This window comes from Impatiens glandulifera, chromosome 7 (assembly GCF_907164915.1).
Source record: "Impatiens glandulifera chromosome 7, dImpGla2.1, whole genome shotgun sequence".
Lineage (NCBI taxonomy): Eukaryota > Viridiplantae > Streptophyta > Magnoliopsida > Ericales > Balsaminaceae > Impatiens > Impatiens glandulifera.
The window spans coordinates 45,535,561-45,550,030 of NC_061868.1; the positions used below are offsets into that span (position 1 = coordinate 45,535,561).

At 32.9% G+C, this 14,470-nt stretch overlaps 2 protein-coding genes across 2 annotated transcripts; one reads left to right on the top strand and one right to left on the bottom strand.

Annotated features, from left to right (window-relative positions):
• Nucleotides 1-6,120: 6,120 nt before the first annotated feature.
• LOC124944716 (protein GIGANTEA-like) lies at nucleotides 6,121-12,138 on the top strand. The gene is made up of 16 exons (XM_047485050.1): nucleotides 6,121-6,322; nucleotides 6,721-6,873; nucleotides 7,182-7,290; nucleotides 7,399-7,470; nucleotides 7,547-7,601; nucleotides 7,697-7,836; nucleotides 7,934-8,193; nucleotides 8,273-8,328; nucleotides 8,618-8,858; nucleotides 8,948-9,101; nucleotides 9,176-9,385; nucleotides 9,654-10,997; nucleotides 11,063-11,131; nucleotides 11,228-11,452; nucleotides 11,543-11,635; nucleotides 11,721-12,138. The coding sequence occupies exons 3-16, from the start codon at nucleotides 7,204-7,206 to the stop codon at nucleotides 11,991-11,993; spliced, it is 3,279 nt and encodes a 1,092-aa protein (XP_047341006.1). The 5' UTR covers nucleotides 6,121-6,322; nucleotides 6,721-6,873; nucleotides 7,182-7,203; the 3' UTR covers nucleotides 11,994-12,138.
• Nucleotides 12,139-12,222: 84 nt separating this feature from the next.
• Nucleotides 12,223-14,267, bottom strand: LOC124944717 (UDP-rhamnose/UDP-galactose transporter 6-like). Its single transcript, XM_047485051.1, has 6 exons — nucleotides 14,075-14,267; nucleotides 13,569-13,795; nucleotides 13,314-13,498; nucleotides 13,022-13,222; nucleotides 12,773-12,934; nucleotides 12,223-12,687 (listed from the first exon to the last, which is right to left on the bottom strand). The coding sequence occupies exons 2-6, from the start codon at nucleotides 13,696-13,698 to the stop codon at nucleotides 12,364-12,366; spliced, it is 1,002 nt and encodes a 333-aa protein (XP_047341007.1). The 5' UTR covers nucleotides 13,699-13,795; nucleotides 14,075-14,267; the 3' UTR covers nucleotides 12,223-12,363.
• Between the last annotated feature and the right edge of the window lie 203 nt (nucleotides 14,268-14,470).

A 14,470-nucleotide genomic window follows, 5' to 3' on the forward strand; every position in this document is an offset into this window, starting at 1 on the left:
TTATTTAAAAATAAAATAAATTATTGTTTTCTAATTTATTTTCTAGAAAACTTTTGTATAATAAATATACATCATTTTTCTTTAGAATATTAGTTTATAAATGTAAGCTTTCATACAAATAATATTAATAATAATTAACATTATATATATATATATATATATACAATAAAGACTTATCTTTATTTGTAGATTTTTCTATTCCTTTAGATTAACAACTTTATCTTGTCGAAATAATCGATCATCTGGTTTATAACATCATAACTCGTATTCCTGAAACATCAAAGACAAAAATTTCGATGGCACAAGCTACTAAATAACTTAGCACATGGAACTGTTTTAAGATTGTTAGAAATCTTGTCTTGAAAAATAACAGAAATATATATAAATTATGTTACAAATAGATGAAATAAATAAAATATATGAAAAACAATATCACCGAATAAATTGTTGATTCGAGGCATGTGCTTAGCACATTTCCCTTAAAACAGTTCCACCGTCTCCCCATGTGCTAGAGCTTATCACAGATGGCTGTCTCCCAGGGTACAACGAATCTAGTAGTGATTCAGCACCGAAATCACTACACAACGAGCTTGATAAAGTACCTGAACTATCACCGGGTTTCAACGGAAAAATCGAACAAAGAACACTCACAAAACAAGAAGAAGACTTTTGGAATTCTAGTGTGAGAAAAATGAAGGATGAAGTGATGTGGTTTTTTTTTTTCCCTGAAATGGTGTGGGATAGAATGCCTATTTAGATTGTTGAAATAATAAACTGTTAATTAAATCATCAATTGATCCAACAGTTGGCATTGTTTGCCTCTTCATTTGCCTTAATATTTCTTCTTAATGAAGGATAATTGTTTGCCAAAATTAATGAAGATATTTATTTTGCAATACTCACGTTACATGGTTTTTTTTAATCTGTTAATAATAATATTAAATTATCATAACAATTAATAATAATAACAAACTCATGTAAGTCACACTACAAATTAACAACATTTTGTTAATTGGTCATCAAGGCATTTTGATTAATTAATTTAAATTAATTAATTCAAACATTTGGATCAAATTTCACCCTATAATTCACATTTGAATTTCACATGAAATTGATTTAATTTTATTACTCATATTCTAATTTCCATTCATTAATGGAATTTATAGAACTAGTTTAAAAATTCCAACAGTTGACCGATATGGAGTTATTTCTTATTTGTTCAATAATGAGTTATTTGAACTAATCTTTCATTTGAATGATCTTTCACAGGTATCTTCACTTGTTTTTTTTTTTTTTTATGGATTTCTCATTATTTAAACTATAAATATAGATGGTCAGTTATTACTTGGTAAAAAAATTCACGGGAATCGATAGAAGGACAACCGTTCACAACAAGGCAAGCAGTCGCTACGAGAGGTGAATGAGCAGCTCCAGGAGCGGGTCGATAAACTCGCCAATAACCAGGTGATCATGTAAACATAAGTAGCAGAATTTAAACGACAGATTGCATTTATATTAGCACAGTTTCAGAATCAACCACCACCATTGAGTTAGTACGTTTTAGTAAATATTTTTTTTTCATTCTTTATATACATTTTGGATTAGTTTGTCGTGTTTGGAGACAATTGTAACACGTATTGATTGAGAATTTTGGAAATATAATGAAAATTTTCTTACGGATCTTATTGTATTTCTTTTAGTTTAGCTGATAACAGTTAAGGTTTGTAAAAAATGAAAAAGCTATTAAATTTTATACAGGGAAATACCGAAAATTTTGATGAAATCTATTATCATTCCCCTAGTTACACTTTGCCGAAAGATTTAAACAAATCTTTCCGCAAAGCCTTTACCGAAAGATTTGTTAAAATCTGTCGGTATATGTTTTGCCGAAAGATTTCAACAAATCTATTGGCATCCCCTTGGTTACACTTTGCCAAAAGATTTCAATAAATCTATGGGCATTCCTCTAGTTACATTTTAACGAAGATTTCAACAAATTTTTCGGTATTTATCCTAAATAAAGATTAAATAACATATTCGCTTTTACATATCCAAACTATTACCCGCCAAATTAAAAAAATACGATATATGCTAAAATGTCATTAAATAGTTTATGCCGATAAATCTAATCATATATATCAGAAAAGGCTTTACTAAAAGATATGTATAAATCTGACGGTAAAACATATACCGACAGAACATTTGTTGACTAAGGCTCCAATACTTTTACCGATAAGAGTTTTACCGACAGATTCATCACTTGTCGGTAAAAGTGTATTGCCGACAGATTTAGGGCATTTACCAACATAATAAACTTTCGGTAAAAATCTCATTTTTACTAATGGTTGCTTACCAACTCATGGACAAGTACAATTTTTACTATTGCCTATAATATTTTATAGATATTCTTCCGACACCACTAAATTGGTTTGTTTAACTAACTCTATTTTCTCTTCATCTTTATGAAACTCAAATGAGGTCGTCTTTAGACTCACCCTACAAAAAAAATGCAAGATTGTTGAATATCTTTATTGTAATTTAAATTTTTGTAAATTTGATATATTATTTATTGTCTAGATTATCATTTAACTTCTTTGATTGTTTAAACATTATATTGGATTATTTGCGTATGTAATTCCTCCTTAAATTAAATTAATGAGAATTAATTCTTTATTATAAAAGTTTTAAAAAAAATCAATTAAATTACATATAAAGTAACCAACTCAATATTTCAAATTTATGACACTTTTTGAAAATGATATTATTTGAACTTCAAGATCATTTTAAATGCAAAATCCCAAAACATGAAAATTTCCTTAAATATTTTTTAAGGGTCATCCAAAATAAGATTAGCACTTGAAGTCTAGAAGTAAGTATTAAAGAGAATATAATATACACATTAAATATTAAATACTTTACCAAGGGTGATCCTTGAAAAAGAATCAACAGATCAAAATAAAAAAATGTTAGGCTAATTCTTCATAATTAAAAAATATATATTAAATATTAGATATTAAGAATTGTCTAGTCTCTTTGCTTATTAAAAGTATAAAACTCTAGTGTAATCACAAATAAAAACACATTTTTTAGTTGATGAACTTTCTTGATTCGACATATACATTGTCTTTATTGTCTTTTTAATATTCTTTATATTAATATATTTGATGCCACACTATTATTAATTAAATTAACTATTTTCATGTTTTTTTTATAAAATATGTCACTAAATAATACATATTCATACATAAAAATAATGAATTGTTCTATAGTTCCCTAATAAGTAATTTATATAAGATAATTTATAAACCATCTCTTTATTAATTTGTTGTAATTCACATTACTCTTCTTTAAATAAAAACATAACATAATTTTGTCATAAAAGTACATGTATTCGTACCTACCAAAACCAATATGGTATTATTTTCTATATAACTGATCGATTAACGTCATATCTTATAAGATATATAATCATTATTTTCCCATATAAATGTCTATAATTTCTTCCTTGTTTTTAAATTTATTTATTTATTTGAAGGATGCTATCTCCCAAGTCATGACAACCTTCACTATTAATATGACATTATCCCTTAATGACTTTAACGGGATCTTAAATCTTCATAATTAATTTTTTCTTATCTTGAAAAAATCGAGTCAATAATGGTTCCTCCTAAAATAAATTATATTCTCTATATACTTTTAACCTAAACAATATCAAATAACATTTAAACAAACGTGCCTTACTTTAGAAGGTTCCACGAAGAAGATGCTTACTAATATTTGATTATTATAAACTTTGGCTTAATGGAGAGGTTAATTAATTAATTAATTAAGTCAGACAATTAATTTGTTTTTAAGTAGTAATCATACAATTAAATAATCTTTCTTCCCCGCCGTCCAAAACCTTAAACAACCGTTGGCTTGCTGTCAAGTGGGTCCACCATTTGATACGTGGACGGTGATCGATAAGCCACGTAGTCCCCTTATGATGTTGATTGAAACCGTCCGTCGTAAATCATTAAAATAACTAACCTGCCCAAAGGAAACAAAAGTTTCAAATTGATCCCTGAACTCATATATGACATTCAAACTGAACCTTACTGTACATTTTTTATTATTCAACTTATATGTTAAACAATTATGTATGTTTAATTTAATTTATAGGAATAATTTAATTATTATTATTATTACATTAACAATTTATTACACAAATTACGATTTATTCGCACTAATCAAACTAGCATGTATTTACAAAAGTTAATCTTGATAACATAGATTAAGATTAGGGATAAATAAGATTTTTTGACACTATAATATAATTAAATATGGTTAAATATTTTAATGAGACATAATAATTGACCCTTTTGCCGACAATTGCATTATTAGGTCAATTTTATTATTTTTAATTGTATCATCGATCATTCTAGACTGTTCTACTCAAGATATTTTTGTTCACTAACTCTTGCTTCAAGGACGTGTTTGATGTTGGTTAATTAATTGGGGATTTTGTTTTAATTAATTATTTAAAAAATAAGTTAGTTAGTTTTTTAATAGTTTTATTATTATAATGATCATTTTTTTATATTTAAAATTAGAATTTTATAAAATGAAAATATTTTAATATTTTAGTAATTTAATAATTTACAAAAACAATGAAATATAAATAATTCCATATAACCCACCTCTCTTAAAGTGTATTTTGTAAACCTAATTTTGAATTATATAAAATATGTTTATACCAAACTTTGAGCATATATATAAACCCAGGCTGAATTTAAATATTATTATTATAATTTAATTTGTCCAAAATTAAAAAGTTTTTTTATTCAGTCTAATATAATTTATAATAGTGGAATTCTTAATATCTTTATTATATCAAAATTTATTCAGTCAAATATAATTTTATTTAAATTGGAGGATTTTTATTTATAATAATAAACATTAAATAATTTAGTAAGCAAGATGGCTTTCTAGAGGAAATATAATGCTGGAAGCACAATATGCCACCTGTTAACCACCTAGATGTGGACGATCGAGATGGACTGAATGAACTACACGTGTCAATTATTAGGTATTATAGTTTTTAAAAAATACAACAATTTAATATTTATTAAATTAGTTATTTTCTAAACTATTTTACTTACAACAGTATTAATTTTATTTTTAAAAAGTAAGATTCTAACAATATTATTTATTATAATACTATCACAAATAAACATATATTAATTAACACTTCAAATTTTTTTTAAGTAAGAATCTAACATCAACATTCACATTTATGGGAGACAGATCTATATTAGTGCTCTTCAGCTCATTTTAATTTTTTTTTAGTGTAAAGAGTGAAATGACCTTCTATATTTTTTTAAATTTATTTTATTATTTTATTTTATAATTATTAGAAAATGAACAAAATTTATATTTATTTACTACTTTTGTTCATAATTTTTTTCGTTATTTTCTTAAGTTCACCTCAACTCAAATTATTAGATCTATTCTTACCGAATGCATTTTAAAAGAGAATTCTTAACCCACTAGTATAACTCACTAGTATAACTGATAAAAAAATATTGTCTAAAAATAAATGTCTATATTTTAATTTATGCTAATAAGGTTTTAAATTAGAATGGAATATCACTGATTCAATAATCTTATTAACTTATTAAAATTATATATATATATATATTAATTAATAAATTATGGATACATTTAACTAATTTCATCGAATTAAGAGTTTTGATTATTTAATAGTCAAAATTCACAACACAAATATTATTTTGTATAACTATACTAATAATAAGCTAAACTTGTGAAGTTGAAAAGAAAATTTATGAAATCTAAATTACCCAATAATGAACCAAAAATTTACAATTTTGTTTAAGCACAACAAATACATTCATCAAACAGCATCTCATAACATAATTATATATATAAAAAAACAGTCTATGTTTAAAAAACAAAACAAAAAACATAAAAGGTTATTTTGGTAAATTAATTAGTCTTGGTGGCCATGACATTGTGCACTCAGATTCTTGGAAAAAATATCATTGCCACGTCTGCAGACATTTGAAGAAAAGAGAGAGCAGCAAAAGATCTCATCTCTCTCTCTCTCTATACCGACTCTCTCTCTCTCTCTCTAACCTCTCTCCACCCAAAAATTTCTAGCTCATCTCTGCAAAAAATATCATAACTTTCACATCCGCACTTCTCAACCCACAACCCAGAAGAAATCCAAGATATTTTTTTCACTTCCTAAGCTAGAAGAAGATGATGACCTACAACTTATAAATTCCAACTACAACTGGAATCTCAGGTGTTTCTATTTTAAGTAAGCTAGCTCTTCTTACTTGTTGATTCATTCACCCTTTAACCTTTTAATCGATTCAACGATAATGCGGGGTACTAGAAGAAATGGATCTTCATTTTTTTATTTCCATTTTTGGATTCATAAAGCCTACCTGAGAATCAACTGTCTGGCTGGATCGTTTTGGTGTTCACTGTTTTAATGAGATATTAAATCCAAATATTATGTTCCTTTTCACGGTGTTCCTCATTGATTTACATATTTATTGGTAGTTTGTTTTTATGATTTCTGTTTTGAATGCCGAATACTTTGATTCATTGTTTTCAGATCTTTCCATAATCGGTCTTAGCTATGGAAACCTGCAACAAGTCGTTTTTAAGCAGAAGGATATGGAATTTGCTAACTTGATTGCTTACTTTCAGGGGGGAAAGTGATTTTATTTAGGGTTTTTGAAGCAGGCTTGATACAGTTTCTTCAGTCAGTCAATCCATTGAGAGAACAAGCTGTCCTGTTTATAATTTAGGCCTTGAGCATGCTAAACTACAATCTCTTGATCTTGGATTGGATTAGCTAGGGTAAGTTTATTGCTTCTCTATTTTGATAGTGGTGGATGACTTAGAGCATAGAAATTGAGAGAAGGAGGATGGAAAGGGAAGAATTAATTCCTTTAATCAATCTCATCATCATTATCTTATATATATTGTGATGATTTACATAATGGGAATTGAATGGTAATAGCCTAATCTAACTTTATCTTTACTAATTTACCAAATCTAATCAGATAACGATAAAAAGAACATATTAATTGTGTTACTTTTTCTAGACACGCGTTCTTGTCTGATTTGGCTCACCCTTCGATTCCCTAATAGTCATCGCGTATCAGGTATCTCTATAGTAGACAGTGCATGGCTAGCTCATGTAAGAGTTGGATTGATGGTCTCCATTTCTCCTCATTGTTCTGGCCTCCTCCACCAGATGAAAAACAGAGAAAGGTGTGCTTATTTAATTCTTTCCCAAACTGAGTAAAGTCGTGTATTATTTATTACACAACATTTTCATCAACAGATAAAAAACATTTTCCTCCCTTTATTTTTGTTTAGGCACAAGTTACTGCTTATGTTGATTACTTTGCCCAGTTCACATCAGATCAATTTCCCGATGACATTGCTGAGGTGACTAACTCTTCCTTTCTACTTTAGTGCATTTTCATCCTTGACATTGTCTTATCACTTTTTATTATTTTTATAGCTGATCCGTAATCATTATCCATCAAAGCAAATCCGTCTATTTGATGAAGTTCTAGGTAGGTATCATCAATGTTTTCCATTTCTAATTGAACATTCTTGTTTTGAAAAACTTCTTTGTTGACTTGTTTGTGTATTGATTACGACTTTCCAGCCATTTTTGTTCTTCACCACCCAGAGCATGGGCACGCTGTCATTCATCCCATTATTTCATGCATCATTGATGGTACACTGGAGTATGATCGAAACTCCCCTCCATTTGCTTCTTTCATTTCTTTAGTGTGCCCAACTGAGGTATGATGCTTTTTTATACGTATATATTATTGTATTTTGTTCAAGATTGGTTTTGGCTCTTTGTGAGCCCGAGTTTATTTGTGCTCTTGTATTGCAGAATGAATATTCTGAACAGTGGGCGCTTGCGTGTGGAGAGATCTTAAGAATTCTTACTCATTACAATCGTCCTATTTACAAAGTTTCACCACGATCTAGTGAAGAAGATGAACGAAGTGAAAGTGGGAGGGATGCTACGACTAGTCACTCAAGTGATGATTTACAAAACAATGAAAGAAAGCCATTTAGGGCATTGTCTCCTTGGATTACAGATATATTGGTGGCTGCACCTCTGGGTATAAGAAGTGATTACTTTCGCTGGTAAGTTAGTTTAGTCTATTTGCTGAATCAAAATTGATCACACAAAGACTTTACCATTGTTGTGTCTGTCGATTAATAGGTGTGGTGGTGTCATGGGAAAATATGCGGCTGGAGAACTGAAACCGCCTTCAATAAGTAAGTTTGCTGCTGCATCTTTTGATTACATGCCCATTTGGAAACACTTTCTTGAGCTGGATCTCAGCCTGGAGCTGGGTTTGGACAAGAAAATGTCAATAAATTTATAAATATATGTCTAATTAAGTTATCTTCCTGAACATTATTTAACTAATCGGAGATACTTGACAAAAAAAAAGTGTTTAAAGAAATTTGTCTATGTTTTCTCGTTCAAACCCTGATTCAACTCCAAAGTGTATTTCCAAAATAAATTTATAAATATTCTTGTTCATGTTTTATTCTTTTTTAGGTTCTTCACGTGGATCTGGAAAACATCCACAACTCATGCCAGCAACTCCGAGATGGGCTGTTGCTAATGGTGCTGGTGTTATATTGAGTGTTTGTGATGAAGAAGTTGCTCGTTATGAGACAGCTACTTTAACCGCAGCTGCTGTGCCCGCTCTTTTACTTCCCCCCCCTACAACACCCATGGATGAACATCTTGTTGCCGGTCTACCAGCTCTTGAGCCTTATGCAAGGCTTTTTCACAGGTTTTTATTTTGTCTTAAGTTGAACAAAATGTGTTATCATTTCAACATCATAATAGGCATGCATGATGTTTTTTCCTTCTACTGTTTAGGTATTATGCAATTGCTAGTCCGAGTGCCACTCAAAGGCTTCTATTAGGACTTCTAGAGGCCCCCCCATCTTGGGCTCCAGATGCGCTTGATGCTGCAGTACAACTTGTGGAACTCCTTAGAGCTGCAGAAGAGTATGCCTCTGGAATGATGAGAGTAAGTTAAAATTTCTGCAATAAAACTTTCTATAACCTTACCGATCATGACTCGCATTTTGAATTTATGTTCAGCTTCCACGGAACTGGATCCATTTGCATTTTTTACGAGCAATAGGGACCGCAATGTCAATGAGGGTGGGAATCGCCGCAGATGCAGCAGCAGCCTTGCTATTCCGTATACTTTCCCAGCCAGCCTTGCTTTTCCCTCCATTAAGGCAAGTGGAAGGATTTGAAGATCAACACGAACCTTTAAACGGGTACAACTCACTCTACAGAAACCAGGTATAGCTTATCCCATCATTAATCTCATCAACTAAAATACCCTTTTTCTTAACAAACTAAAAATTGAGAAGTGGAAACATGCAATTGCTGGAGAATACTGCAGATTAACATCCCTGTTATTGAAAGACTCTCAACCCCATAAACCCGAGAATCCACTTGTTCATTGAACCGGATTATTTTCAAATAACCCTTTACATCAAACAAGCTCACGATTTCAGTATCTTTTCTTTTCAACTGTGCATTTTTTTTACTGAAAAAATGTATCCAGATAGAAGCTTCGGCAGCAACCATAGAAGCCACAGCTCAAGGTATTGCGTCGATGCTTTGTGCCCATGGACCTGAGGTTGAGTGGAGAATATGTACAATTTGGGAGGCTGCATATGGTCTGATTCCGTTGAGCTCATCAGAAGTTGATCTTCCCGATATCGTTGTTGCAACTCCATTACAACCTCCAGCTCTATCATGGAATCTGTACACACCTCTGCTTAAGGTTCTCGAGTATGTCCCTCGTGGAAGTCCATCTGAAGCCTGTCTTATGAAAATATTCGTTGCAACTGTCGAATCAATACTAGGAAGAACGTTCCCACCCGAATCCTCCAGACAAGAAACCCTTAACCCTAAACGAAGGGGACCTGCTTCAAAGAATCTGGCAGTAGCTGAACTTCACACGATGGTCAATTCTCTATTTTTAGGACCACGGGTCTCTGTGAAACTCGCTTCCCGTCTTCTTTTTGTCGTGCTGACGGTTTGCGTCAGTCATGAAGCTCATCGATGTGGGACTAAGAGACCGAGGAGTGAAGACGGTCAAGCGAGAACCAAAAGAGGTAAAAGTAATGGTCCAGTGGCTGCGCTTGATTCTTATGTTCTAGCGGCGGTTTGTGCTCTCGCCTGCGAACTTCAGTTCTTTTCTTCGATTTCCAATGGAAGCAAGAACGAGCTTCAAACTAGTATTGACACTGCAGCCTGTCGAACTCACAGAATGTTGGCTATACTCGAGGCACTTTTTTCGCTTAAACCGTCTTCTATAGGAACTTCGTGGAGTTATAGCTCGAACGAGATAGTAGCCGCGGCTATGGTTGCAGCGCATATATCGGAGTTATTTAGAAGATCAAAAGCTTGCATGCGCGCGCTGTCTGTGTTAAGGAGGTGCAAATGGGACAATGAAATCCATTTTCGGGCATCTAAGTTGTTCAATCTCATTGACATTCATAGGAAAACTGTTGCGTCGATTGTAAACAAGGCGGAGCCATTGGAGGCTCAACTAATGAACACGACTAAAGCTTGTTGGAGGGAGGAAAACCTAGCCAAGCATTTATCAAATCCATGTAGCGGAGAAACTACTTTATGTTCAAGTTCAGCCGAGGAGCCGGAAAAGAACTCGGGGAAGGGAATCTCGACTTTTCCTTTAAACGCATCAGATTTGGCGAATTTCCTCACAAAGGACAGAAATATAGGATTCAATTGCAGTGGTCAGGTACTCTTGAGATCTGTTCTTGAAGAGAAGCAGGATCTTTGCTTTTCTGTTGTCTCGTTACTTTGGCATAAGTTGATCAATGCGCCCGATATGCAACCGACTTCTGAAAGCACTTCCGCCCAACAAGGATGGAGACAGGTAGAGTTTGTATATGTTCTACGAAAAAGGAATGTGTTTTTTTTTAACGCGATTTTCTTACTCAGGTGGTTGATGCTTTATGTGATGTGGTGTCTGCATCACCCGCGAAAGCTACAGCAGCTGTTGTTTTACAGGTTCAGACTTTGTTCAACTTGTGAATCTGTTTTTGGAGTAATTTTTGAAATTCGCTTTGTTTTAAGTGTCAGTTTATCCGGTTGTGCTATTGTTAGGCAGAAAGGGAATTACAGCCTTGGATAAGTAAAGATGACGACGACGATCAGGTGCAGAAGATGTGGAGAATTAATCAGCGTATTATCAAACTGATAGTGGAGCTTATGCGAAATCATAAAACTCCTGAATCTTTGGTAATATTGGCTAGTTCTTCCGATCTACTCCTTCGTTCTACAGATGGGATGCTCGTCGATGGAGAGGCATGCACCTTACCACAGCTTGAGGTAACAAAAAAAATGGTTATAAGTGGAAAAAAGGGTAGGTTTCAAATTATTCAACTGTTTGTGTAAGTAATGTGATATATCTTATATCAGCTTCTGGAAGCAACAGCTAGAGCAATTGAACCAGTTCTTCAATGGGGAGAATCGGGATTGGTGGTTGCAGATGGCCTTTCTAATCTCTTAAAGGTAAAACACAATTATATTTTTACAACTGTAAATCAGAATTCTCGTTTCCTATATTTTATATTGAAAATCAATCATTTGATTGCAGTGCCGCCTAACAGCTACAGTGAGGTGCCTCTCTCACCCGAGTGCCCATGTTCGTGCCCTTAGCACATCTGTTCTTCGCGATGTTTTGTACAGCGGTTCCATCAGTAATAAACATATGGAGGAGACAAAAAAAATTAACTGGCAAGAGGATATCCAAAAGTGTCTGACATGGGAAGCTTGCAGATCTCTCGCGACTGGAATCTCAATTCGGTTTCTCGAAATTGCTTCAAAGGAATTAGGATGTTCTATATCATCATCGGCTCTACATACATAAATAGATGGATCTGTCGATATTTTCTTTGTGCTGTTTCTGTTTCATGTTGATTTCAGAACTCTTCAAATTGGCACTAACTTGTGTAGTTATTATAACTGGAATTATTTATCTTGTTGTACTTTTATCAACATATAAACTCTTTCCCCTATCATTTACTTTTAAAAGTTCATGCCTGCGTTGGAACTGTGTTCTAAGAACGCTCTAAGTTGAAAATGATTGTCGGTTAGGGTTAGCAAAACAATGAAATCATCAACCATATAGGAACAAAATTACAAGAAATGCCAATTCTGTATGTCTATAAGAAATTACACAGAAAAAATCAATAGTGGTATATAGTCTGCTGTCTATACCTCTAAAAGCTTTAATTTACTTAAACTTTATCATCGTCCACTTCCGAAGAATCATGTTGTTTCTTCTGCTGTCGAGTTGACATCGAATGGCTCTTTCGTTCTTTCCCACCGGGCTTTGACGAGGCATTCCCATACCAAATCATTCCCACAACAGCAATCACCATCCCAAACACAACTTGTACGGTTAGTCCTTCCTTTCCAAACAACAAGAATCCCAGAATCAAGACAATGATTGTCTTCATATGACCAAGAACTTGAAATGACACAGCAGTAAATCTTCCAATACATATGAATTGGCTTAGATTCGTCCCTACTGCAATACTACACGAAAGGACTATAAGCACCTGCCCAACAACAACAACAAAAAGTCCATTAGGAATTTGCACTAAAAAACCGAATGAATGAATGAATCATCGCTCCTAAACCTACCACAGATGATATGTTGTACTCAAATGCATCAACTCTCTTGTTTGTAAGCCAATAATCCAGAAACGGGCCAATAATCAACAAACTTCCAGCCTGAATCGGTGCAGTATGTCCCAGCAGATTGAAAGAAGTAAGCGAGTACTTCCTTTGAAGAAAATGTACATACTATACACAAATGGGAGGAAATCAGTTTAACAAACAAGATTCATTTATTTTTTTTTTAAATCTCATTGGTGGATTAATAACACTTACATACTGCTGGAAAGCGGTACTCCAAACAGCAACAAAGGCAGCAATTAATCCTCTAGTATTAACACTGACATCGGTAACAGTACAAACTGCAACACCGAGAAGAACAACCATAATACTAAGCTTTGTATCCTTCGAGTAACGAATCTTGTCAAAAACCACTTCCAATAAGCACGATACAGGTATCATACTCAGCTTCGCAATCTGCAAATTCATTCAACAATTACATCTTTAAGAGTTTGAATCATGATAATTGATAGCCACACACTGATTGAACCCCTGGTATCAAAAGTACCTGGTAGAAACCTACAGAGTTCCACATCAAGCTAACATTCATACCCACAATTGAGAAATTTGCAAACAGGACAAATTTAAGCAAATCTGAAAGTGGTAAATGAGAAGTCTGAATGTAACCAAGCCACCTAAGAACAACCGTCATCAATGTTGTTGTAACAAAATGGAGACAAGTTAATGATGTAGCTGCAAAAAAGGGTATTGCATCAATTTCCAACCAATCTTTAATATATTAATTTCATCTATTTTAACTTACCAAAACTGAACCCATGAGTAGCCATAAGAGCTTTATTGACTATTATAATTCCAACAGAGGTAACTACATTGAACAACCAAGCAGCCGCATCAAGTCCAGCCTTTTTTTCAGCTTTGGCAGCCGGAACCATTTTTCTTCTTCAGTAGTAACTTATTATCTATCAGAGATCAAATTCAATCGTTCTCTTCCATTTGATTATCCTCCACACCAAAACCCTCCTCCAAGTTCTGAAAAACATTAACAACCAATTGAACAATGTTTGCAACAATGATAAGGCAAAAAGAAAGGGTTCAGATTCAGAAATGACAGATCCCGATCAGAAGCAGACAGATCCGGGGATTTGCAGATCGCAGAAATGGAAGTATCTAGAACGTGTAAACAACAGATCCCCAGCCCAACCCACATGGTAGAGAAGTAATTGAGAGTGGGTTTTGCGAGAAAATAGAAAAGATGAAAGCTTGCTTGATAAAGCAATGAAGTAGAGGAATGGGCAGAGAGTGACATACATTTGAGAGAATTGGGGAATTCTTTATTTCTTTCTTTCTTTCTTCCTTGCTTGATTGCTTCTCTTCGACCTGTGGAAGGTGGGTAAGTCTTTTGCTGCTCTGTTTTTGCTTTCTCAGTTCATTGAACGAACCAGACAGAGTGTGATTGAGATTTGAGAGAGAAACAAGAATGAATCGAAAGAAAGAAAAAAAGGTTAAATTTTCCAAAATACAGGAAACCGTAACACTAATTCTGACATCCCATGTGTCCCAAGTTAGGTCCATCTGAGGTGACATAATCTTTTTTTTTTCTTTAATAAAGTTAATAATCTGATTCGGTTATATTAGGTCATTAGTATTAAATGTATGGTTTTGTTTCATAATTAATTTATCAGATATTTTTTAAAATAGTTCAGA